Raw genomic sequence first — 27,886 nt, 5'->3', positions numbered from 1 at the left:
AAAACCAAAGATCGCTATAGGGCGCAGTATGCCCTGTAGAGTGGTGTAGCAGTACTATATTCTATAGTTTATTGTTACAAATAAAACACACGTAGGTCAAATAGCAAAGAAGCCTATAAACACACTGATGTATGAGCATTAAATCAAAAACACAGCATGTCAGGTTGCTTACAAGGGAGTGACTCCTCATCAACAACGATTAAAGTTACCCATCACTAACAGATTTGCGCAATCATTTCTTGGTACAATTTAGACATCAAATGCAAGGGTGACGTATCAAACCTAACCTGCCTAACCCTTTGAGTTAAAGTGAGTGAAAATAATGATATTAGGCCGCCACTGCACTCCTGTTGTATGCATCCATCCACAGTATTTCACTTGTTGATGGCAGTGAGCTGCCAAAAGTCTTCACCGAAAATTGATACACAGGTTATTAACACACAGTCTGCCCACTCTGCGTAACAAGGCAGACCAACTGGACAATCAGCTTATACCGAATATACTGATTAAAATGTAACCCACAGACAATGACAAGAGTCACTGACTGTTTTTGATAACATATACTATTTAAACAGTTGGCACATAGCTCATTCTCACATTATATAGGGGATAGCTAACGGTGTTGTTGACGGAGTTGTGTGCGTCTTCACGCATAGTGGGTAGACTTGGATTAAGACGTACCATAGTCGAGTGTTGATGGCCTACCTATGCATTTAATGTGGACTAAAGAAATCAATGCCAGTTTAAGACTGATTTTATAGTTTAGTCCTTAGTTGTCAGTGTAGAGTTGGTGCACTCTGTAGCTCGCTGGATCTGCATGTAAGAATATGTGGGTGCACAAAGATGCCTTGCATAACACTTGATGCAGGTGCATTGCACTTGATGCCTCTGCGAGAAGGCTTGCTCTCTGTATTTATCTCATGTGCACAAATTGATCAAAATGTGGGAATGAGTAGTATCATGTGTGCATGCAACAGCATTTAGAGCGCTCAATGTAATAAAAAGTTGGATCTGTACATATTTTTGTTCTTTATAGCCCCTCTGGATCCTATTTGTATTTCCTAATGTAAATATACTGTAAAATAGTGGCTTTAGCAGTGTTCATGTTCATGTTCAGGTTCAGTATTTTGTCCTGGCAAACAAACCTACATGTCAGAATGTATCCCTATTTTGTGGTTCTGCAAGGAAACACAGAATCACAAAGGGTACATTTCACATAAAAAAGGCTTCAGAAATACAGATTTGTCTGACTCAGATCAAAGCCTCATATTAGCTTTTTATCTAGAACGATGGCCGTGGATTTTATTCCATTTTTCTTTTTTTTTTACAGTGTTGTAAAGTTAGGAAGGGATCACTTAATGACCAGTATGGACAGAAGGATTGCTCACTATGACCAACAACTCTCTCAACATACATATGACATATGAGTATTGTATTGAGATGGACTTGATCAACATGTTCCATATGTACAACTGTTCACACTGCACCTGCGAAATGTTTGCTTGTTACCATGACGATGCCATTATTGTGCTAAAGTGCAGTATGTGCAGTTTCTGAAAAGCAGTTTGACTAAACTGTTTTTCTGGAAATAACCTGGTAGTTGCTTATACAGATGGTGTTTGACACATATGTATCTGGTATTTCTATTTTAAAGCTCAGTTAACATTCTATAGTCTTCTTATCATCAACAAATTAGATCCATTGTTGTCCAAAAACAAACACAAACACACCAATGAGCCACATACTCTGTTCTGCCACTGGAAATACTCATTAATGCACCAAATATGTATTAATCCACAGCTGAAACTAGACCCCAACCGATGCATTATTTAATCCAGTTTGAGTAACAAACACTACAAACTACAGTTCCCTGCTGCGTTGGGATATATTTACAGAAAGTATTTATTCATGACCCGTTTTTTAAAGATCTATGTTTTTAGTAGGAACTAACTGACTGGTGGGGAAGTTGGAGTATTTAAGTATTTAAAGACGCTTCATAGGATTTGTAATATATAATATCAACAGCCTTATCCTTTTATGACATAGTACTGTAATATTAGTCTGTCCTCCAGCTGCTGACAGATTAAGTCACAGGATTGTTACCTTCCACTTCAGAAAGGACAGTCCGCGGCACAGATTGATCACTGTTCCTCACAGCCAGCAGCTGGAAAAGCCTCCGCTTCCTGGTTCTGGAACATGTACTGTGGAGGAAAACACACACATAGTACCTTAACCTCTAACCCTTAATTTTATAATAAATAATAGAACATTTGTGCCTATTCTGTTTATATGTTGTACATCTGTTCTTCATGCGGTGCTGCCAACACATGCACCAGAAATATCTATTTCAACACCTGACCCTGGTACAGCACCTATTGCTAATACAGGTTGTAATACTGGTAATACTAATACTGGTTGTGGTTATCTGGCTATATGGCCATGGGTGATCGAAACCCATACAGACCAGATGGCTATTTTCTAAAAGCACATTAACACAAATTCTCCTTTCTTTTAACCACCACATCCTCTTGCATTTAAGTGCTTCTGTTAAGCTACATCAATTTGTCAACATTTGTTCTGCAGTGTCTGGTGCCTCTGAAGGAAGTGTAGCCTAGGAAGACAAGGTGGAAGACAAACAGCAGCAGTAACGAAGCAGCCGAGGATAAGGAGAATGAGAGAGAGGGCATAAGCAGGTAACATGAGGAAGAAAAAGAGGAATATTGTGATTTCTCTGTTGACCCAGGCTATAAAGTCTGCCAAAGGAAGGAAGAAGAAGAAATGGAATGGGGCTGGAATATTTTCAGAAAGCACAAATGCATTGTGTTACCACCCATATCAGATTCTTCCTCATGAGCAAAAAAATTATCTTTAAGTAGTGCAGAGGCTTATAAAGATGGTTACAGAGTGTCTTTGTGTAAATGGCACAGAACGTATGATGAATTACCAGAACATGGCACACAGACTGTGACTGGAAGTGGAAAAAGCTGCAGCACTCTCTAATTACTGGGAGTAGTATTGACTGTCAGCTGCACAAACAAAAGCAAACAGAGGAGAAATAAGCTCTCCTTTCGATAAGATATTACACTAAGCATCAAGAAATCTGCCTTTTAAAAGGATACAGCACTGGATGATGGATGATAATGATTTTTTTTATCTAGGTATAAAAGAGCTGTTGATATGTTATTCACTGATCCACTGTTACAGAAGCACTCACAAAAAAGTGAGACATAAAATGGAAGTTTGTTATTTTTTCAGCTCTGACACCAGAATGAGCTCGATAAAATGTGTGGAAGGAAGACTCTAAAAACAGCTTCTCAGATATGTGCAGTATGGTGAAGAGAGGGATGAATGAGAGATGGATGAAAAAATTGGGGGATTTTAAGACTTTCGTGAAAAAGCAGACAGTAGAATCGAGAATCAAGAACTGTACATTACATGACCAGGGTAAAGCAAGGGCATAATATATTGCAGGGAGTGCCACTAATGGCATTCTAATACATTTTCTAATGTTCTATTAAGAATCTATAAGCCATTATTGAGAGCTATTTGGGTTTTGTCAGGCTGTAATACATATCTGTGGCTGTTTTTTATTCTCCACCAGCAGGACACTTGCTTTGTCATTTTAGCTTCACAGTTGATCACAAAGTAATGAATCCCTTACTTTCTGGAAAAGGTTTGCAACTGTTACATACAAAAGTTTAAAACTGCAGACTTGTTAGGAAGTAAGACATGGCCCTTTATCAATGTAAGAACTGATGTTAATATGCTTTAATATCAACTTATTAACATTCATAACAGCAGACATAATTGCCTTAGCACCAATTAGCACCAAAGACTGTATAATTAAAAATGAACTGTATCTGTGTGATGTCACCAATTGGTGTGGAGAAGAGCTGTAAAGCTCTGAGTTGTCGGCTCCTGTCACCATCCTGCTCCGTCCTGGCTAATCCAAAAATGGGCAAAGAGCTGGTAGCGTGGGTGGAGCTGAGGCTGGAAGAATGAAGGCTGGTTACCGAAAACACCCACCTGTCACTCAAAGCGGCCATGCCCTTAATTATACATCATTTTGAGCCTTAATATAATTTAAATGGGTGAGTTATATAAATATTCACCCCTGTGCATGACAACTGCACAGGGAAATTAGCTATAGAGACCAAACCCATTTTTGTACCAGGCTGTAAACATGTTTATTTCTTGGGCATTTTAATATAAGGCCTTAAGGAGATTCACTTTTAGAGCCAGCCTCAAGTTGCCGTTCAAGGAATTACAGTTTACTGCAGTTACTTCCATGTTGGCTTAATTTGCCAGCCACGGAGGTTGCTGCTCGATTAGAATGTGAGAAAATGTTAGTCAGTTATGAATGACTGTCATCTGACTATTATATGTAGTATAATAGTAATTAAGAACTCATCAGCAAGAGAGGTTTTTCACAACCTGGCAACCAAAAAGTTGCTTTTATTATTATCTTATTAGTTGATCAATAAAGCATTGTATAGGATCCCTTATTAGATCATTGGTAAATAATTGAGCTTATTTACCTTGCGCCTCTCATATCCTTAAAGGTACTGTTTGAAATGTTGGGAAAAGTGCGTATTCCCTGTCTTACCAACAGTTAGTTGAGAAGATTGACACTACTCTCAAGTTGGTCTGTGGAGCCAGGAGCCAGTTTAGCATAAAGACTGTAAATAGGGAGAAACAGCTAGCATGGCTCTGTTTGAGGTAAAAACACAACATGAGCCTGCGATAAGCCTCAGCCATTACCATGTTTAATTCATACACTGTAAAAATGTTTTGGTTTTATGAGGAGTAACCGGTATGTGCTGGAACCATTTCTTGGCGATCAGTGGTCGGGCCAACTTTCCATTCAAATTTAGTATAATGTTAATCAATTTCCAGAAAATGGGCAAAAGAAAACCTGAATTAATGCATCCACTACTGTTATGTTGAATATTAAAAGTAAGTTCATTGAGATTAACAGTTGATGGCACAATTTCTCTAGTCGGGTGCCATTAAACCATTTCAGAAGAAGAATGGCAGTCAAACCTCAAATTAAGAAAGATTAAGTGGAACACATGATGGAAACATGGCATTTATGTTTGTTTCATGTATAAATGTGTGATCTGGTAACAGATCTGGTGTCTACATCTGTCACTATTTTTCAGTAGACATTCAGTCACATGCTATGCTTCACATACATCATAATTTATTCACCAAGTCTGTTTTCATTGCGCTTACATTTGCTTTTATCTATATTTCGTTTTTAAAATTTTTTTTATAATATTCTGACTTTCGAATTTAGCGTTTTTTATACTCATGCACATAAAAACAGGTGGATGGAAACGCACTTATAGTTTCAGAACTTAAAACCACATCTTGTCTTTTGTCTAATGTCTTATTCCATTTGGTTTGTTCTCCTTTTTTTATTTAAATCAATGATACAATCTTTTGAGTCCCAGCGGTGGCCTATCCTGAAGGCGAATTGGGTGTTCGCTCAGGCGACTCCAACCATTTGTCTCATGTTAATGACCTCATAAACAGCGTCATCTCCTCTTGCAATCAAACAAGTGGTGCAAGATAAGACACAATTATTCCACAGATGTACTTCATGTCTTTCAATGTATTTATCCTCCTTACAGTTGTTGCTGAAAGTATTGCAGTGCATTGACAGAAATATCTTCCAATGAGCATAAATTTGTCTTTATAAAGAAGCCACCCTAGTGACAAATGAGACCAGTGTTGCACCTCAATTTCACAATACACGAGCCATCACAGGAAAAGAAAACATCATGATGACATGTCTTGGGATGAGTTCAAGAGAGTGCATCAGTTGTCTTTTGCAACACAGTGTTTTATGTTGCAACAGCATAATCAGTGATTTGGACATTACAAAACAGCAGGAGTCATTTAAGGAACTAGCTACTGTTTGACACTCAGGTTCACTGATGAGGAACAATTTCTAACATGGGGCAAACAAGTAGGCAATGATTTAAAACCATTCATCATTTCATTGCACCAATTTGCCATGTCATTTTTCTCCACTTCAGCTGTTAAATGCAGTTTTTAAAAAGCCTTTTTGGAAAGATACTGTTTACTATTAAGCTGTCTATCACTCTTCCTGCAGCAGCAGTCTGCTGGTGGGTATTATGCAGTTCTCAACACCAGCCGCGAATTCCATCCTGGTTCTATTTCAAGTAAGCTGCAGCCAGAAAATTAAACTTCAGTGACATTATTGATCACTAGCATGGAGGTTTAGCAGTGGGTGCTCTGCATTGAGGTACAAACTGTGAAGAGGAGGGTGGGGGCCAGAATCTTCAGCAATGGCCCTATTTGTATTGTACTGGATCCTGAATCTGAGAGTCACATTAGACAATTTGTCCTTCAACCTTAGCTTCAGAACTTTTTGGACTGTGTGTAGAATCACTATTCTAGTTTGGAGGAAAACATTTACATACTAAACCACACTGTATCGATACAATCAGTGGATCAGACAGGCCTTTTTTGTTGATGGCCTATGGCTGTGCTCGTACCGACATTAACACTGCATCCAAAACCGCAGCGTCCTCATTCATTTCAATAACACCACTGCGTTGGCACAACAGGTGTCCCGACGCAGAGGGCTCTGACAAAACATGACAGGGTGGTCCGACACTGCGCTTGCCAATCAAATGTATGCAAGCACACATCATGGATTACTTCGTAAAGTTAATGTTTTAATTCTGATTACTTCACAGTTGTCGAAACTAAGGATAAATTCCTTGCTGCCATGATAACTATGTCTATTAATAGTGTGCTATGTTCGATAATCCTTCACACTCTCAGATCTGCTGCTCAAGCTGGACCTGCAGCAAAGTGTCCAGTCCACACCAATGCAGCCCCATGAGTTGTTTTAAGCACAGTGCTATTTTTACTCTGGACGGCCAGAAAAGGTGAAGACCCACCAGCCATGGTGTGGTGTGGAGAGATGTCACATTTGATATAGGGCATGAGTTAATTATTTCTCAGGCAACTGTGTGATAGCAGGTGATTTGAAATTGGCTATCCAAGAAGAAGAGCAGGGTTGAGTGTTGATGCTGCTTTAATCAATATCATATTCTAACAATGGATCAAATGTGTAATGAGAAAGGGGTCACTCGTGGTGACAAACCCACAGAGAATTATTACCCATCTGTGCAGTTCCCCTCAGCTCTACAGAGATTTTTAGCATCTTCCGGCTCACTGTTTTGGTTTTATGGCCCGCAACCTTTCTGTTTTAATTCAGTCTCTCAGCTCTCATTAGCTGCACTTCCAGAGGCAGCAGGCAGCTGTTTTCAGCAAAAACTTCCACTGTGCCCTACCTGCTCGGCACCAAGCAGCAGACAGACAAAGTTAGCGCCTAGCTGGTGAACATGGTAAAGCATCTAGCAGCTAAAAGAAGAGTGAGTATTTGAATTACAAATAAATGCTAATTTTGCTCAGTGTTGGCGGGATATTTGAATATGCAAGTGTTAGCTGACATGTTCACCAGATCAACTTTATAAAGTCATTCAAATTCTTCGTGTTCACAGCATGTTGCAGGTTTAAAGATGTGAACAATGAGCAATGTAATATGTAAGGGTGCATCATTTATACATCTTGGGATGACAACTAAGTTAAGTAGAGAAGCTGACATCATGATTAAAGGAGCAGGTTACTGCTGAGTAGGAAATCATATCATCCTCCTCCAGGCTTGTACAGTTGTCACACCGTATGACTTACTGATTTGAGGTTGGACTCCATCTCTGTAAAGTTCCACTCAGTCAGAGGCAGGCTTAAACTGAAGGGCTACAGAGAGAGAGAGAGGAAGGGAGAGAGAGAGAGAGAGAATGTATTGATTTCAGTGTTCAACTCAATGGCCACTGTGTGCTCTATAGTCTAAGTGCAGGTTGTCTGTCAGTGTGTTTCTATATGTACAGTTGAGATCTACTGACATCCATTACAGCGCTGGTCCCAGCTTCCACAGTACTCTGCTGATGGCTCCTGAGCAGCAGCTGCTGAAGCTCCTCCAGGCTCATATCCACGTTCTCCACTGCGTCTGAAACCTCCACTCTGTACACACAGAGAAATATATAAAACATAAACACAGACACCCAGGGTCACTTGCTCACTGCTTGCTCGGTGTGCAGTTATGTGTCTGTGCAAACATTTGTGTACATTGCATGCTCTGTATGTGTGTGTGTGTTTGTGTGTCCACCTGTTTGTGCCTACCTGTCAAGGGCAGGTCTCTTACTCCTCCTCTCCACCATAGAGGCCACAGAGCCTCTCCCCTCCAGGACAGACTGGACCATTGCAACCGGGAGGACAGGAGGTTCCGAGGAGCACACCTCACATGAGGAGGTCAACGCCACGGCCTCTCCTCCCCCTACCCCGCCGCCTCCTTTCCCTCCCCCTCTCACTCCTGGACTCACAGGCTCCTCTTTGATAAGCATCATGCACTTCTCCCTGTTGGTAGAGTCAAACACTGTGAGTCAAGAGTGGCGCTAACCACCAGGAGCATAAGGTTGGCCAGGAAAACATTAAAGCTTTGCTCACATGTTCTGTCACTCTTGTCTCTATTAAGCCTGCGATCAGTTTGATGCCTCATTACACACACTGCGCACTACTCTGAATACTCTTCGTGACATGCTGCAGTAGATGTAGAGGTAGACTTCTATCATGGGAAATAGTAGTGTGTTATATTGCATCACTCACCTGGTCTCATCAGGCTGCATCTGGAGGGCCATGCTGGCCTGAGACATGTCAGTAACATCTGATATGATCGGTCCTCCTGTCAGCCCACTAGTAGAGCAAGAGGCAGTATCACTGGATGGCTGAGGAAGAAGAGGAGAGGGCTGTGATGTGTGTTGTCTCTTGGCTGTCTTCTCCTCCAGTAGAAACTATATTTTGCTAATGTTTCCCTCTTTGGCTCATTATATTTATTTACAGAACTCTACTGGCCTATAAAACATAGTAGACAGATTTGATTATGTATAATCAAATCTGTCTACCATGTTTTAAATAAATATATATTAAGTTTAGTGAAAGCAAGAATCTGATATTTGAACATTTGCTCACCATATACAAAATATTGCAGAGGAACACATTTCCATGAAAACAGCATATACAATATAAATGATAAATGGTTTAGTGTGTACAGACAGTAATGATGTATACGCAGCACGTCCCAATCACTGCACACTGCTTCCCTCTAGTGGTGACATAAGAGCTTGACTGATGGCAGCAGGTTAAAGGAGATTTATGTCTAATATATCCACTATGATGTAGTGGATATGTCATGTTTCAAGTACACTTTAAATTTAGATTCAAATAAACGTCTTGAACTGCTGAAGAAAGCGATTACTTCTGTATTAGGAATGGTGTGTGCTAAATCATTTGGCTACAAAGATAAATTCGAAATCCCAACATGGCCAAGCACTTAGAAACCCAGCCAGTAACTTCAGAGTGGATGTTTACTGCATGTGGCTGCCAGCTCCATTTATATTGAATGTGGTAGGTCAGCAGCACAGTAATTTACTTATTATAGTTCCCAGCAAAGTGTGTCATTGAGAAAAGGCCGCAGAGCACTAATAATGAGACCTAATAATTCAACCTTTTTAATTGCTTTAGAAAAGACCAAAATGGAGATAACTTTTATAATTTCATACATGCTCACCGGACTTAAGGCATTACAAAGCAGAGTGGTAAACGTGTATAATTTTTATATTTTCTCACCGACTGGATGTAGAAGGGCTCATGCATGGGCTCCATTGGGTGACTATGGCTGAACTTGGAGGCAGGAGGGCTCGGAGAGCCATCGTCCAACATCAGGGGTCTGGAGGGAACATTAGTTTCCAAACAGTTACACATCTGGAGGCATAACAGCTGCACACAGTCAGTAACAGCAGGGTATCATTATCATAGTTACAGATGGAAGCTCTTCTGGGTAGTCTATTGAGTTTCAGTTCATTCTATTCAGTTTTTAGTATTTTTGCTGTTTTTAAATGTGCTGAATGGTACAGTTGTTGGATTGTTATGTTTAGTCTATAAGGACTCGACATCTACTACATCTACTCCAGTGTATATCACTATTTATGCTGAATAGCACTGTCACGTCATTTCAAATACATGACAACATTTTCAAAAGGTTGTCATCTCTGTCTGATTCCTTTGTCTTGTAATTGTACACTGCAAATTAAGAGCTGTTAAGCAACAATGTTCTTACATACTGTATTATTAAAGCTAAGCACATTGGCATACATTAATGTGTCCTAATAACATAATATGTAAGTGAGAAGTTTGAATCTGTCTGTCTGTGAAGTCTGTTTAGCCATGCTAGCAGTATGGCTCTAGGAATAATAAAATACCTTCAAACTGATGACAGTCAGCTTCAACTGTATATTGTGTTTACTGCTAATTAGCAAATGTTAGCATAATGTTAGCAATGCTTAGCTTACACGCTAAACTAAGATGGCGAACAGGGTAAACACTGTACCTGCTAAACACCAACATGCTAACATTGCCATTGTGAAACATTAGCATTTGCTGCTGATGTTAGCATTTGGCTCAAGTAGAGCCTCACAGAGCTGCTAGCAAAGCTGTAGACCCTTTGTTTTTGTTTTTCTGGAGCACTTTTTGCCTTTTCAGATCGCTGATGTGGAGATGTGACAGGAAATGAGGGGGGAGCGTGAGGGGATGAGTGAGTCATGAGAGTGGGTAGATGCTAAACAAATGTTGGACATTCAGAGAAAGAATAAAAGCCAGAAGGCCATCCATGACTATCATTAAAACATGGAGCAAAATTGCACTTTTGCCAGGTAGCACACTGATCCTAAAATACAGGTTTCTATAGCACTTATTGTGTTCCAGCGTGCCTTTCCTTTCTCATGTTGGCCTTGTTCACACTCAGCAGCAATGCTGAACCAGCATTTTACACACATAGGCTGTAGCAGGGTCATGCACTCTGCTCTGCCTTCACTGTGTGTGAATGTGTGTGTGTGTGTGTGTGTGCATGTGTGTGTGTGTGTGTGTGTGTCTGACTGACTGATTCAGCACTTGTCTCCATTCACAGCGCTTGTTGAGTTAGATTGTTCAGTTTGTCAGCTGAGCCAGCCCTTCCCTCTGCCCCACTGTGGTCCTGTTTGTCTCACTTTTGTTGATTGCTCCACTGTGTGTGTGCGTGCGTGTGTGTGTGTTGTTGCATGTACTCCAGCTTTCTCTTTATAGGCCCACAGTGTCTGGGTGTGTTAGACTGCATCGGCTGAACAAGAACTGAAATTCATCTTGGCAAAGAGAAAAAAAAAAGCACAGCATGAATCGCACCTCTACACACACACACACACACACACAGCACACCACACTGACCTTTTTACTTCCCTTGGAACATTCAAAGCAGGGAAAAAGGAAAATAGTTTTCAATAACCTATGAATAACCAAGTTTTTCTAATAATCCGAGGTTTTTCAAATAGGTTCTCCTTTCTTACATTATTGCAATATATCATAATATATTGAGCGTCACCAGATTCTTGCCAATACACAGCCCTATTGTGTGTGATAGAAATGTCACACACTGAACCTAATTAGCAACCGAGATCCATCAAAGCCAAATACAATCCTTGAATGATAACTGAGAGGGAAATTATAGTCGGTTTCACACAACTGCAGATAATTGACTGGTTGCATCCAGTAGTAGTAACATTAGTAGTAGTTCAGAGGCAACAAGTGGTAACCATAGTAGCACTTCTTCTATTACCTCTGAACTGAAATGTACCTCTGGATTATCCCTCTAATGAGAGGGAGTAGGAGCAGATATACACATACTTAGAGCACACTGAAGAAAACACTGAAGATGCACACAGTTCATGTCAGTGATTCGACACAGATATGACTTATTATTCATGGGATACAAACACACACAGACTGACCTTGTTCATGACTTTCTGTTGCTGTGTGTGGTTTTGTCTCAGTGAGACCACCTCTCTCCACAGCACTTCATTCTGCCTGCAAAAAAGAAGAGGAAGATGATGATCGAGGTGGTGGAGAGCAAAAGGAGAAACAGAAAACAAAATCATGTTTATTAATTACTTGGTTAAAAATCTGAAGCTTATTAACCCAACGTAGCTTGTTTTAAAGGCAGTCAGCTGATCAACATTAGAACAAAGTCCGGTTTATAGGACGTTTTAAATACAGGTGTCATCCTCCAACTTATGTGCCTATTAATGCTAACTCTAAAGGAGTATTCCACAGATTTTTTTTTTTTACAATACAGCAGCTGCTTTGACAGGTAATATAATAATTTCCTTTCATGGAAGAAAACTGAGTTAACTCAATTTTGACAGTACAAGAGAGTGTGTGTGACTTTATTTTTCCTGTCCAGGCTTGGTGTTACATTAAGGCTGTATCTATACAGAGAGAAGAACTGTATTTACTGTATATCCTATCCCTGTTTTAGTTCTCTTGCTACTTCCAGACAGTCTGCCCCAGGGTGGAGCAAATGTAATCTCTTCATCGAGAGTCTAACTGTTATTTTTGCTTTTTCCACTGTGTGATGGCACCATGGTAGGTACAAGTGACTCAACTGCTACAGTAGTTGCACCACCTGGCTAATTTACCCTGTAGGCTACACAGTGGCAGACTCAGGCAGTTTGAGGGGTAGGGGCAGAAATAAATAAAAAGAGGAACAGCTGTAGGTGGTAGGCCACCAACACGCAGAGTCGTGATGCATTTATGGTGAAACAATTACAAACACTTGTTAAAATGTTTTAATTAAATGACTCAGCTTTTAAGTAGAACTACCTACAATAATATTCAATAAAACACACAGGGAACTATAAACTCTGAGAAGGCATGGTTTATCTACCCTAGGGGCATCCGAGAGGGCACTTTTGTTCTGACTAGCTCTGTGTTCATAGACCCATGGTCACATTATACAGTATGTAACCATCCTTTCTGCTCTTCAAACTCATCAAATGTGGGTCATTTAAAGTATTTAGAAACACACTGAAAAACTACTTTGGCATTGTACGTCAAGATGTATATCAATTTAATTAACATCACAACAAAATACTAAAGAAAAAGTCTGTGCATGGCCGTACATGTGCACATGTCCACATCTGGTGATTCGAGGAATGTTGTGTGTGTGTGTGTGTGTGTGTGTGTGTGTGTTAGTCAGGTGAGCAGGTGAACATTCTCTACTCTCATTAGCAAACAATACCGAGCACAAAGCAGCTTCACCACACAACAGACACACAGCTGCTATTTTCAGCAACAATAGCCTGGAGAGAAAAAGTAAGTTCATCCACTGGGTAATTTGCTCTAACTTAGCAAGAGGAAAAAAATAGACAGGTCAGTTTCTCCTCTCACCCCGTAGAGCTGAGGTAGGCAACCTATTGCTACATGTGGCTCTTTAAACCCTCTCCAGTAGCTCCCTGTGGCTCTGACAAAAATTGGAAATGAATGAATAAGTTATTGTATTTTTTGGTCTCAAGGCCATGCAATTTTTGTTTGTATTCAACCTTGCAAAGTTGTAGTTGTTGTCAGGTTACAAAGTCATCCCTCAGTGGACAACTTTAACTGTCAAATCAAACAAAAAAGGAGTTTTTTTTTTTTTAAATGTTAATGTTTGAAGTACTCCGTACTGTCAAATGTCAAATTGATGAAATTCTATTTACATAAGTTTCGCACCATAGCCACATTAAACTGTAAGGGGGCCCAGGGGCAGAAATTTGTTGCTGGGCCCCTTTTGACCTGTAATTGACCCCCATCCCTTCTTTGTGCTCTCATTTGGTATGTACTCTATCACTTTCAAGTTCCCATTAAGCGTGCGTTCTGACAAAAAGCAGACCTGCAGTAAAACTACACAAGGGGAGTGGTGTTTCAGGTGCTGATGAGATAATGAAATAAGATCCAGGAAGTCCAGTTTGATTAACAGATCTATGAGTTTAAAGGTTTCTCAAATAGCAAAACACTGCACAGAGGTATATGTAAGGGATAATGCCCGACGAGGTGTCCATAATCAGGAATTAATGGACGACGCTGAGGCCTTAGAACCTGCGACGTGCAGCCGAGGACAGTTGCCTCCACAAAGTCCATTAATTCCTGATCATTACCCGAACAGCAAACATCCTTATGTGATGTGTGATGTGTGTGATGTGAAATATCAGTAAGTTTAGAGGGGAAGTGTATTTCTTGCAGTTTGTGTGTGGTTACGTATCCCCAGTCGCCTTTTCATTCCAATGTAGATGTTCAGAGGATAAGGCAACTGGAAGGACTAGAAGAAACTACACTAACAGTGGTTGGACAAGATAAACAATATTCATTTATCTGTAAACAAGGGCTTCTTGACTGCCTTGGTTCCCGTTGCTTGGATGGTTACTCATTTAGAGACCTTAGGCTTATTACGCCAGCTAGCACATTAATTAGAACGGGTGAATCAGAACAATGTTAGAACACTGGAACTATTACTTAGTATAAGGTGGTGTCGACTATAAGAAGGGATTAATGGACAATCTGCGGACCAATCAGAATCGATATTCCCCCAGACCATGGTATAAAAGACAATATCTAACTTCTCTGGAAGGTTATCAAGGTGGCAATCATTTTATCTTTTGTTGCGACAATCCCAGGAAAGTATGCTTGCACGTATCTGAGTGGCCAATGCAGTGCATTGCCGGATGACATGGCACTGCAGAGCTGTCAGACAACATTTTCGTGGACAGTGCTGTTGTCTGTCTGAGCACAGCCTTAAGTACAGTGCACACACTTCTGACTATACATGGTAGATTCAATTATTCACTGAGAAAGAAATCCTGAATACTTCCTTGCCCCAGGTTTCATGTGCGTCATTTCATGGGGAGCAATTTAATTCTAATAATATTATATTAACCAAAATAATCCAGGTTTTAAAACTAGACTTTATGCCTCTCCACAAGACAGGGCCTCAAGATAATGTCATAACGCAGGACCTGTCGGTCTATTTTGTACATTTGCTTTGCAAATCCCCCAAAACTATTTTTTTAATTAACCATAACATAAAACCACTGAGCAAACCAATTTCAATTCAAACATGAGACTGAGGACCTGGGGCCCCAGTTGGTAATCCAGCCTGGTTTCACACTTGAGAACTATCAATAAGTACTGTACTCCTGAATACAGATGGTTGCTGGGTCACTTCACTTAAACAGTTGAGGGTTGATTACCTTGCTCAACTGTTTTTCCAGTTAAGCAAAGAATTTGAACCAGCAAACACTTCTCCAACAAAGCAGTATTTCACCCTGATTTACACGGGAGATGTTAACTATATAATGAAAAGAGAACATGTTACATTGTAAATGTGGTGCGCATTAAACCATAACCCTGCTAGTGTCAGTCACACATTGACAGTAGGTAAAGGGGATGGAATCTACTCACTGTTTCATGTCTTGCATCTGACACTCCATGTTGTCCTGTTGTGTTCTGAGAAGCTGAACTTCATACAGAAGTTTACTGAGGTCCTCCTGACGGACTTTGGTCTCCTCACTCTTCACTATGGATACCTGAACACACAAAATACAGTCTAATTCGGTAACTTGCTCAGATACAGCACACAACCACACATTCCCTCTGCTGTGTTTGTGGACAGAAACATCAGTGGAATGTTTGGGATGGTGTCCACTTTGTACTCACCGTGAGGTTGACATTTGTGGTTTTGAGTGAAATTGAACTGAAGTGAAGTGAACTATTTGATGAATTGAGGAAATGTTGGCACATTTCTGTTAATTAATTGTAATAACTCTTCTGATCTCTACAGTTTTCATCCAGTGCCATCATCTGGTCATATTTATTTAAAACATAAAACCTGCAAAACCCAGCAGGTGCAAATCAGCAAACGTTAGCATGCTAAACTAAGATGGAGAACATTATACCTGCTAAGCATCAGCATGTTAGCATTGTCATTGTGAGTATGCTGACATTAGCATTTAACTCAAACCACTGCTATGACAAATCCAAGTTGTAGGCGGAAGCTATTAGTAGGCTTAAATCCATCTAATGTCAGCATACATAGGTCATCTGCCACCAGTCAGCAGTGCTGGAGGGTGCAACACATAAATCAGTAGACTGATTCATCCATAACTACAGTCTTACAGAGCCGCTCTAGCCTCTTAGCCTTGTTGCTGTGAGGGTCTTAGGATAGAGGGTGTCAGTACAGAGAGATTTTGGGCTGTGATTTACATGTGACCCGTGTTTATGTACTGTACTATTGCGCTACTGAAACCCAGATAAGGCATTTTAGCTTTTAATGACTTTGATGGAAGTCTCTTTATCCTATAGGAGTTTGTGTAAACACAAGATAAATCCAGTGTAGTACAGATGGAGGCATCCATTATACGCTTCACTTACATATACAGGTCATCCAAATTAAAGACTAGAAAGATAAAGCCTGTCTTCATAAGACAATTTCTGGTCACTTTATCTTTGAGACACCGTATATATGTGTGAATCTTTGTGTGTCTATATGTCCATACCTTCCTCTTGATGTGTTCCAACATGTGTTCATGTCCCTGGAGGAAGTACAGATGTTGGAACTCTGTATCGTCTCTCTCAGGCTTCACCAGACCGCTCTGCTCAATGTTCACCACCTTACGGAAACCATCTAACCACACACATATAAGAGCAAACACACACACACAAAGTATAAATACATACTGTAACTGAGAGAGGAGAAGACAAGACCAAAGAAGAGTGTACTCACACATGTTGAGCTGTCGAACGAAGCTCGCCATATTATTGTGTTTAAAGTACTTGGGCAGAACTTCCTTGGCAAAGCGTCCCTGGTCAAACACATGGAAACTGGTCCCAGTCTGAAACAGTGAACAGCCACGAATATAGAGTTAGTTAATAGAATCTCAGTACATCTTATACAGTTTAGAGAGAGGGAACAGGACAAGACAGAGCCCCACAGCCTGTAAATCAAAGTATTTTCTATTCAGTTCATTCTAATGATAGATTTTACATTAATAATCAACATACCAGCTTATTTTTCATTACTGTTAGTCAAACAACCAAGGAATCAGCATTAATTACCCGTTTCAACTACAGCCCAGGAAGATGAAAAAGTAAGTTCACGTTCTTTTAAAGTTTTAACCCTTTAATTTAGAAAAAGTCTTCCTCAGACATTCACTACAACATCCTACCAGACACTCAAAGGACTTTCAGCATCCATTTCATGTTCCCTTAACACAGTCATAATCTACTTCCATCACTACAATCAACATTATCGTTACTGAATTATTACCTGAAAAGTTCTCTAATTAGCGAAGACTTACAACACTTCATGGAACTCATTGTAATGCATCTCAACTTGTAAACATAAACTACGAAAATTGTACATTTCTACCAATTTTGTATTACTGCTTAGTTTTGCAACTTAGAATATAAATTACACAGTATTTAGTCTTTTCTTTTGTTGTATGACTATTAACATTTAAATAGTGGAGGTATCTTCATAAGCCATTGTTGGCTTCCAACATTTCCTCCACAGTGTTCAAATGTAAAAAACTATTTATTGTGCAAATAAACTAAACTTTCCAGTACATTCAGTACATAGTTTTTACAGACAAGAGTAGCAGCTATGTCAGATCTCTCCAAACAAATGAAGGAGTCAGGAGTATATTCCAAAAAGGCAAGAGAAGACTGAAAGTAGCCCAAAATTTGAAACTCATCTGTTCTGCAGTCCAAAATCGGTCAAATTTAACACTTCATTGGGTTATTTCACATGAACAGGAACATATATTAATCAGGTATTAATTGTAAACAACATATCCCAAATATAAAGTAACCGCATAACAGTCATAACTGGGATACTAATGTGCATTTAAACATGAATGGACATATTGGACTTTTGAACCCAAAGCAGAAAAGTCAAAGAGTTATTTGAAGTCATTTTGTGGTCATTTTTACTCTTTTTGGATCCTAAAAAGGAGTTTGTTAATCAGCCCTATGTATACAGTGACACAGTTTTAGCAGTATGAGAGCTGACAATAAAATGGCAACATACCTATTTTACTGCCTTTAAAACTGCTGCGAATGACTAAACCCTGAGTTTGTTAGTGATCACTGTCATAAACATGGCTCACCACCCGTTACTAGATGGACACTATATGTGAAATAATGTTACCATAATGATGTACGGATTACCATATAGTTTCCCTAGAGTGCAGGATCTATTCATCGGAAGCCAAATTCAGCTCAGTCAGCCAATCAAACAAACTCTCTCTCTCACTGTGATTGATGAGTCATGCTCTGTGTCCCATCATTACAGTCTTACTGAGCAACTGCAGTAGCTCCACAATACTCTTTAAAAGCAGCCTTGTGTAAAGTATTGTAAATACTTATTGTAAATTCTTTACATACGGATTTAGCCATTTGCACTGTGAAATGTATAAAGTTTGGACAATTCTCATAAGACGTCGTTGTTACCTTGTATGTAGTGATGCTCACTTGCCTACTAATAGTGTGACAATGCAACAGCTGATGCTGCACTCAAGCGTCATGGGACCGAACAGCATCTGTCCGTGTGTTTGTCTCCCTGAGAACAGAGAAGCTGTCCTCTTTCCTGTTTATCACTGAAGCCTTGTCTTTGTCACACATCAATCTAGAACTCATTCCCAAGGACAAACAGAGATGAACCACATATGGTCTTTGTTTTATATTGTCTAGACAATATAATATGATGTGTTTTTCTCCATGTAAAATGATTAAGTGATGATTAAGAATTTTTATTTGTTCACATAATTTAAAATGTACCCACTTATCCCAGGTCAAAGGTCAAAGTAAAGTGCTAATGATAGTTGAATAAAAAGTGAAAGCATTAGAATGTATTTTAATACTAAAGAAAGCATTACTTTGCCAACAGATACACCGGTTAAACAGATCACTCACAAATGCTCACAACCTGACAAACATGAGTTTTATGTATGCATTATGTTGGCTGATTACTAAAGTACCATATGTATAATATAGAATGTATCACTCAGCCTTGATACAGGTGTACAACCAGTTTATATGACCACTATAAATATCAGTGTCTGGTTGGAGCCTGAGTGGGAGTGATTTCCCCTATAAATTAAAATATGACTCCGTTTAAATTATTGTTCATGGCCTGAAGAGGTGAAACTCTCAAATATAAAACAATTAGAGTATATAATAATATATAAATAACTTGCTATAGCTCCACCTTCACCAGCTACATCAGTACACATTAATGAACCAGTAACAACTGATGTAATGTATAATGACATATCATTTGTCTGCATAACAAGTACTTTTACTTTTGATACTTGTAAGCTAAAGTACATTTAGCTCATAATAAATCTGCCCTTTTAGTTAAGGATTTTGACTGCAGGATTGTTTTATTGGTACTTTTACTTAAGTAAAGGATCTGAGTACTTATCCCACCACTGTTCTGGACTTCCTTCCTCGATACTACAGACCACAGCTTACCAGTAATTTACCATCAGGGCAGCAAGACTGACACAGCCAGCCATAAAAGCACAGGTCAGTTAGTTCCTTATTTTAAAACACCAGAAGTATATTGTATGTATTAACGTTATATTTATATTATAAAAGATGAATTAGACCGGCTGGTAGTGCTTTTCTTGTTCTCCGGAGGTCATTACACTTAGTGTTAGCAGGCCTAGATTCGTTAGCAAGCTAAACTGGTGTTTTGTTAGCGAGGCTAAACTGGCAGGCCAAAGCAGCTAGTTAGCACGCTAAACAAGCAAGTTGTTAGCAAGCTAAACAGGTTTTAGAAGTAGCAGTTTTGTTAGAAAGTCTTAACAATGCTTGAATTTCCCTTATGCTAGAATTTGCCTTGGGATAAATAAAGTATCTATCTATCTATCTATCTATCTATCTAGTATTTGTTAACTATAGTACATTGTCAGTCCAAAGCAGCTACTTTTCAAGCTAAATGAGCGCAGTGCAGAGTCTTGAGCGTAACCCCTCGTAGGAGTTAGCTCGACTTTAGTCACATAGAAGGTTTTCAGGTTGTGAGATACAAAATGTTTCTGTGCCTAGTCACAACTCCTTTTTGACTTGTGTGATACAGTAACAGTGCTGAACATTTTAACAAAATGGGCTGTTCCTAAACAGACAAGAGCAGGTTGACGATGAACACAAGCAGAGTGTGTAGAGTGTGTGCACTGGGGAAGACATAGTTGTTTTACTCATTGTTTTTTTATTTTCTGTAAACTAAACTAACATTCCTCACACAGGTACTACAGTATCATAAACCGTATGTTCTGAGGACTCACAGCGCTCCAGCAGATGAGATGGTTGGTATCTGGATCCTCCACCAGGGTCCACAGTTTAGTGAGGAAGGCTGGAACATTGCTGGCATAGCTGCCATCTACACCCATAGCACCTGGAGACTCCTGCATACTGACACCTGTCCACTGCCAAGACGGCTCACAACAGGAAACCAAACGTGTGTGTGTGTGTGTGTGTTTGGATGGTGTGTGTCTGTGTGTGTGTCTGTGTGTGTGTGTGTGTGTGTGTGTATGTATATATGCAAACTCCCAGACTAGTCCATGTTTGAGAAACTCCACTTCTGATGATCCGTTACTGGTAATCCCAAGTTTGTCTCAGTCTCTTTGATTCCATTTCAGTCAGTCACACTGTCTCGGTATGTCCGTGTCCACCTAATCTCACCTTGTTTATTATATAATATACTATTTTTTTTCTTTGCTATTTCTCTTTTCTTGACGTGTCTGTTTAATATATACACCTTACTTCTATCTGTGCGTCTCTTTCACTTTCTTTTTCTCTTTTGCTCTCGTCTCTCTGTTCTCCCTGCCACACCAGTCATCCAACTGAATGTCATCACAGAAGGTCCACGTCAGCACACACACACACACACACATACACACACACCATTCAAGCCCACCCCCTCTACCCCCGGCCTCCAGTTGACAATCAAGAGAACGCCCAGTAAAACAATACAGCATCAACACAAAAGCTTCAATAATACACCACTGTCCGACCATCAAAAGGCTGCTGGTTAAACTGAATAGTGCATGGTTTAGTGTACCTGTATGTTAGGTAGAAAAGCCCCTTATTTTTTTTTTCTCCGAATGATCATAAATGTCTTCATGTTGTTGTGAAGTGGACATACTGTACTGTTTGTGCAGTAACACCAAGTTCAGCCTTTTAACTCACTGATCCAATCACACACAGAGACATTATAGAGTCTCACAATGTAGGCTTATGTTATTTTAAAGTGGGTTTTATTTTAGTGTAGGGTCCCACTAGAGAGGGGACATAACAGGATAAGTTCATCCATGGCTGTCAGTCTGTCCAACACTTTGAGACATATTCAGACGCAGTATTAAAACCACACAAAAATACTCAATTACACATTTAAAAGAAAAATTAAAAGAACCAAAGTAAAAGTACACAAATCAATAAACTATCATTAAATTATCAAAAGTGAAAGTATTCATCATTACCATTATTATTAATGCAGTTTAACCTATAACAAGGCATCATATTTTATAAGGTCATTAGAGGTTTGTATGTAAAGTAACTATAGTAACGACAGTTATGTGATGTCATACATTAATGTAGTGGAGTAATAAGTACAATATTTACCTGAGAAATGCAGTGGACTTCATGTGTGGCATAAAATGGAAATCCTTTCCTTTCCTATAGTGGCAAACCTCTATCAACCAGTTTTTGCAGATGACAAAGTTACACGATAATTGGTGTTGTGTAACATATTTATTTAATAGCAATTCCCATCATGTCCCAATTTAAATTTCACATTGGGATCAATCAGTACAATTAGCAGTTTTGTTGCATTCAATGCCAAGGTCACAGTATAGTTGGTAGAATTTGTTTTTCTGTCCTCTGTTTTTTGGCCACTTGGGGGCAGCGGAACAAGTTGACACTGACATATTCTCAACTTTTAAGGGCAAATGTAAGTCTGAACCAAACAGTTAAGTTTTGGGCTGTAAAACCAAAACAACAAGCTGAATGATACAATTAAGCTTTGTACAATTGAGGAAAACTGAGTTAGTGAGGATTCTCTTCTTAATACTTTCTCTTAATATTCTCACTATATCAAATTCTGAGTTGGACCTTCATGCAATAAGGTTTGGGGGTCTGGGTTGATCCAAAAACTGGAGTGTAGTCTGGCTTTCCTGCATCCTCAGGCCAGATGAATTTGAATCTTCTCAGCAGTGTCACCGTGATGAGGAAGAGCTCCATACGAGCCAGACCCTCTCCGAGACACATACGGGGACCTGCAGATTAAAATACCCGCATATTTACCATAACCTAATGTCATACCTCCAATGAATCTGATAGTTTATCTCTAAATGTTATAATCATTTTCACTTACCTGTAGAGAAAGGCATGAATGCCTCTGGCTTCACAAACTCTCCATTGTCATTGAGGAAGTTTTCAGGGTAAAAGTCATGTGGAGATTTCCACTGTCCTTCCTCACTCAGCACTGAGGACAGATTGGGGATGATAACGGTTCCCTGAAGAATAATAAACAAAGAAGAGAGGATGTCTATTAAAATATCAACAGATAACTACGTTCACACTGCTAGCCTTAGCGCTCCTTCTGATATGGATATGACCTGATCTAGAGTGATGTAAAAGTCACATGGAATCTGATATGACTGTTCACACTGAGGTCGCATTGCAAAAAAATCAGACCTCTATCTGATTCTCTGTGATTGGTTGTGAAGATGTACGCACCTGTGTGTGTACACAATAAATGTTAGCATCAGTTGCTCTGACTGAAGTTCCTGGGACATGAACCTTTTCCCTTTTCTATTATTATTATCTTCTTTATTATGACAAAAAATATATGTTATACTTACTCTAGGTATGGAGTATCCCATTAGCTCTGTGTCTTTAGTGGTGCTGTGGAAAACACTGAGAGGAACAGTGTCAGCCATCCTCTGGATCTCATGAATAACAGCCTGCATGACAGAGTCAGCTGTTAGAGCCCACACTGGAGCATTGTAACATCACAGATATATTAGATAACTGCGATTTTACAATTCACATCATTTTAAAATACAAAAATATCAGATACAAAATAGAGGTGTAAATATTGATGTAAATATGATCCCATTATCCTTATACCTGCACGTAGGGCATCTGGTGCCTGTCTTCAAAACTGGCTTGATCCTTCCCATCCAGGACTTTGTCTATTTCCTGCTGACAACGCTCTGAGGAGTACAGAGAGACAGACCACATGGACAGCGGGAGACAAAGTGTGAGACAGTTAAGAGAGAACAATGCAAGATTTTACTCAGTTATATATGGCAGCCTGAACTGTGTCAGCAGATTCAAAGGAAAGTGTGAATCTTTCATACTTTAAATAACGACATGCAGGTGTCCCTGGATAAGAATCTATTTGCTTCCTTTTTCCCTGAAAAAGGGAATCATTACAATTTATCACCAGGGGACTATCAATGTCTGAACCAAATTTCATGGCAATTAATTCAATAGTTGTCATAGTTTGGGGCATATTTTGCCCAAAACTGCAAATGTCAGCCTCACTGTGGTGCTAGAGGAAAAGTAAAGGACATCAAAGTCATTAGGAAACATTGTCTGAAAACCACGACTGTCTGTGCAAAATGTAATATAAATCATTCAGTAGTTGTTGAGATATTTCAGTCTGGTGGACAGACTGACACTGTCATCCCTTTGGCCATGCCATTAAAATCTGAGTCTAATGTGTTTTTAACATATGTAATGTAGTCTTTATATTGTTTTTTACCTATTTGATGTTCTTGTATTCTTCTTTTTATTATATTGTACAGTGTCTTTGAGTATTCGAAAAGGCGCTCTTTTAAATAAAATGTATTATTATTATGCCTCTAGATTGGCTAAGGAAAGTGGAGACTGACAGATGATAAACACACATACCCTGTATGTGTGGATAATTCATAAGGTAGAGGAAGGCAGTGAGCAGGGTGTTGGCGGTCGTGTCAGTCCCTGCAAAGTGAAGATCCAAAATAAATGCACAGAGCTGGTCTTCAGAAAATGACGAGCCATCGTCTCCTCTCTGTCCAGGCAGACACGAGAGAGAGAAACAGTGAGTTCATGCTGTTCATTCTGTCACCACTACCAAAGCTAACATGTCTTACCGGTCAATAACATGCTCGTTCATCATACCAGCTGCTCCAAAAAGAATTCTTCCAATGAACAAAAGAGACACACCTTATCCAGTTCATCCAGGTAACAGTCTATGAAATGCCGTGGTTTACCAGGAACTCTGGTCTTTTTGTTCTCAGCCAACATCTCCAAACGTCTTTCATGTGCCATCTGGGAAGGGGAAAAAAAGTGTTGATGCAATAATGAAAAGGTTAATTCATTTTTTAGAAACTATACATATATAAGATTTAAAAGGCTATTATAGCAGCTATTTACTATTTACAGTAATGGCATCCTCTAATTTGGATTTAAAATTTTCCACCTAAAGGATAACATTATTGGATCTAATTTGGATTTAAAATTTGAGTTGTTGGATTTAATCTAAGCTTTAAACTTTTCATCTAGTACCATATTCAGGTTAAGTTTAATTCGTACTTTGCTTCATGACCAAATACCTGCAAAACTAATGACATTACCATCAGCCTCAGCTGCACTTTGTGTTTAATGTTACTTGGCTAAAGTTATCAACCTCACTGAGCCACTAGCTATCAAATCAACCCATGAGCCAGGGGTCCATTTCCCTCCATTCCTTTCCCTCTGGTCGGTGACATGATGTCAAAAATATAATATCATTTGTAAGATTATTATTTCTTTCATTATTTTCTCTTTTTGTTTCATGTCAATTTAAACTACCCCTTCATATACAATTAAAATAAAGACATAATTGTATTTTTAAAAATGTAATTTGTCAACAGAGACAATAAAATTATGATTTTTTTTTGTTAAGTATGCTGTTAATGGAAATGTTTTCCGGATATTGCACTTTTTTGTAGTACTTGAATGTTTAAGTGGCTCTCATATGACAAAACCTTAAAATGAACAGTTTAGAAAACATACCTTGAAGAGCATAAATGCTTTCTGGAAGGGGAGTGGCAGGTTGCGCACCAGAGGAATAGAGTCATAAATCTGTATGAGAGAGACAAATAAAAAAGTTTTAAGAAGCCCTTTAGGTTTCTGAGCATTGCCTGTTTTTGTGCAGTTTTCAGTGGCAGTCTGATGATAAATTGGTTGGTTGGATAAATAAAAACTTAATTATATAACAGTTATAAAAGTTTGGTACTGAGATCACTTAACATACATTGACAGTTTCCATTTAACATAATGGTTCAGTATTCATCGTCTATCTCACACTGTTTTTAGTGAACAAGTTTACATATTATATTTACTCTAAATTTGTAGTAGTGATGATATGCCACTGAGAGGTTTTCTTGGCAAAAATGTGACTCACCATACCCCAGCGTCCGTTGATTAGTTTGGAAGTCTCGTGAAAAAGGCCAACAAAAAACTTCATGAACTCGTCGTCATAGTCGAACTGCTTAGCAAACAGAACTTGGCAGATGATGTTGGAGGCTGCATTGTGGAACAGCAGATGAGGATTTGTGGTCTTACCTGATAAACCAAGATGAACAATTATTCTCGGACATTACCCAAATAGAATTACTAATGATAATAATAAAATAAGAAAACAAGATAAAGATAATTGCTTCTGGATTTCTGGTTTTCAGCACAGAGTTCAAAAGATCACTTTCTAGACCCTGATGTCCTAAAGTGGACGTACCGACACCCTGCTCCATTATCTTCATGATGTGATGTATCTCTCCCAGAATGCTCTGCTCCATGGACTGTTTCCCCAGACCAAAGTTTCTCAGGGTCATCAGACCAAATCGTCGTTGCTCTCTCCAGGCAGGGTTATAATCTGCTAGAATCACTCCGGGAGCATGAGCTATATGCAAAAAGGCCAACATAAAATTTAGAGGGCAAAGTGCATTCACTTTGAAATACATTTTTAAGCGCACTAAATGAAGTTTAAACATTATTATTAACAATAATAATAATAATATTAATATAATAATAACGCAATAATAGCTTGTGCTGCCTTGACTCACTGTCGTCAACATACAGGCTACAATTATACTGATGGTTTACGTGTAGAAAAATTAAATGAATCCTGGTGAAAATATGGTCAGCAGTCTGCTATGCTGTTTATCACAGTGTGATTATTGATACTACCACCCAGTGGTGAAAAGTAACTCAGTACATTTACTCGACCACTGTACTTTTACAGTATAATTTGGAGGTACTGTTATGTGACTATTTCCATTTTATACTACTTTAGTTCCTACTTTGAATACCACCCCTGCTACCACTATATGGTGCCATAACCTTTTAAACTCAACATGTAATCAGTTTGAGAGTATTTATGTCATTAGTTGCCAATTTATTTCTCTGTGAAAATAACAGTTTTCATATTATATGCATTAATGACAGTGTACTGGTAGAACTGATTATACTTTTCGAAAAGGAAAGGAACTAATTACAATTAATTACAATTAATGTATTAACTATAAGTTAACTAATGCGCACACACACACGTATGGACACACATATATAGTATATATGTACAGAATTCCCTCTGCACACTCAAACGGTTGGTCAGTACCTTTCACCTGTACAGCGTGATTAACCATTAGGTCCTGTGGTCTGCCAGAGAAGTCAGCAGCTTTGTTGACCAGGGCTTCTTTCAAGGCCTGCATGCCGTTGATGACAACCATAGGCCTGGGACCAATGAAAAGGCTGTAGACGTTACCATAGCATTTGGTCAGCTGGGGACAGAGACACAGAAGATTATTATGTGATTGACCTATATTCAGTGCAATGCGTCAATTAGTAACTAGTTCTTATCATGGTCAGGGGAAATGCTGTACTTTTGTAACTTTTAGCTGTAACAAAAATACTATATATATATATATATATATATATATAATAGGATTTGGGGAATATTATTTCATTGTAATGCATAGCCAAAAGGGTTGGCCGACTGGACGTATATATTTGGTTGAGTTCATCATTTTTTGGTTTGGGGATTTTATTTTGTTAATTTAATTGTTTTCCTTGGAAGAACAAGTGTGAACAGCTGTTTAGTTCTTACTCAGCGAGCTCACCGAGCTCACATCTAACTCTGTAAATTAAAAGTTTATTTTGACAAAACCAAAGTTGGTGTTGGAACAGTGGCTTCCGCCAGTGGGAATTAATATGTGATAAATTATATTTTGAAAGTAACTTTCCCAACACTGGTTATTAGTAGGAGTATTAGTTGCAGTGTTAATGACAGAATAGGTCACCCAAGATGAACGTCTTGGGTCATTTTAGGTAAAGACCTCCCCAAACAAGCCCAACAGTCAGAACAACAGCATCATACAAAGGCTATTAAATTAATTGTTTTGAGTAATTGATTACTAGTGATTTTCTAGTAAAATAAAATGTAAAAAATAGATTCATGCATTCATATGTATTCTGACCCCAATTTAGTATGAATATGGCAAGCAAGTAAGTTCTCTTGGAAATATTATTCAACTTTACCCTCTTCAGATCTGCAATGGGGCTCTCCAGATTGAGCTGCAGCAAGTTTCCCAAGATGGGGATGGGTCGGGGGGCTGGAGGAAAATTCTTGGCCCTGGGGGAGTGAAAGAGGAGCAGGAAGAGCAGAACAGCCACCAAGAGTAGAGCCACAGATGCAAACATGATGAAGCTGTGATTCGGATGAGTCTAGCTCTGCCATTATATTAGCTTTACAAACCCACACAACCTTTGCACAGTCATGTGGCCTGCAGAGTTATTGCATAAGGTCTTTTACTTCTTAACCACTGATGTGACCTCAATATCTGCAACTGTTTCTCCCTGG

The 27,886-nt window shown here is 39.1% G+C and overlaps 2 protein-coding genes across 2 annotated transcripts; both read right to left on the bottom strand.

Annotated features, from left to right (window-relative positions):
- Positions 1-2,141: 2,141 nt before the first annotated feature.
- hsf4 (heat shock transcription factor 4) lies at positions 2,142-20,408 on the bottom strand. The gene is made up of 12 exons (XM_035665557.1): positions 20,283-20,408; positions 16,721-16,829; positions 16,494-16,621; positions 15,400-15,524; positions 11,906-11,991; positions 11,199-11,262; positions 9,727-9,826; positions 8,707-8,825; positions 8,224-8,457; positions 7,947-8,064; positions 7,735-7,800; positions 2,142-2,201 (listed from the first exon to the last, which is right to left on the bottom strand). Exons 1-12 carry the CDS (start codon positions 20,406-20,408, stop codon positions 2,142-2,144), a joined length of 1,335 nt encoding a protein of 444 aa, XP_035521450.1.
- A 1,304-nt stretch (positions 20,409-21,712) lies between these two features.
- LOC118330622 (cytochrome P450 2D15-like) lies at positions 21,713-27,728 on the bottom strand. The gene is made up of 11 exons (XM_035665245.1): positions 27,565-27,728; positions 26,645-26,807; positions 25,763-25,927; positions 25,433-25,593; positions 25,042-25,110; positions 24,209-24,315; positions 23,917-24,053; positions 23,128-23,213; positions 22,860-22,961; positions 22,370-22,511; positions 21,713-22,271 (listed from the first exon to the last, which is right to left on the bottom strand). The coding sequence occupies exons 1-11, from the start codon at positions 27,724-27,726 to the stop codon at positions 22,090-22,092; spliced, it is 1,476 nt and encodes a 491-aa protein (XP_035521138.1). The 5' UTR covers positions 27,727-27,728; the 3' UTR covers positions 21,713-22,089.
- Between the last annotated feature and the right edge of the window lie 158 nt (positions 27,729-27,886).

The sequence above is a fragment of the Morone saxatilis genome, unplaced genomic scaffold (assembly GCF_004916995.1).
Source record: "Morone saxatilis isolate NCDOM2014 unplaced genomic scaffold, NCSU_SB_2.0 Contig2, whole genome shotgun sequence".
Classification (NCBI taxonomy): Eukaryota; Metazoa; Chordata; class Actinopteri; family Moronidae; genus Morone; species Morone saxatilis.
The sequence above is the reverse complement of the archived record's forward strand: the minus strand, read 5'-3'. Positions and strand labels throughout refer to the sequence as shown.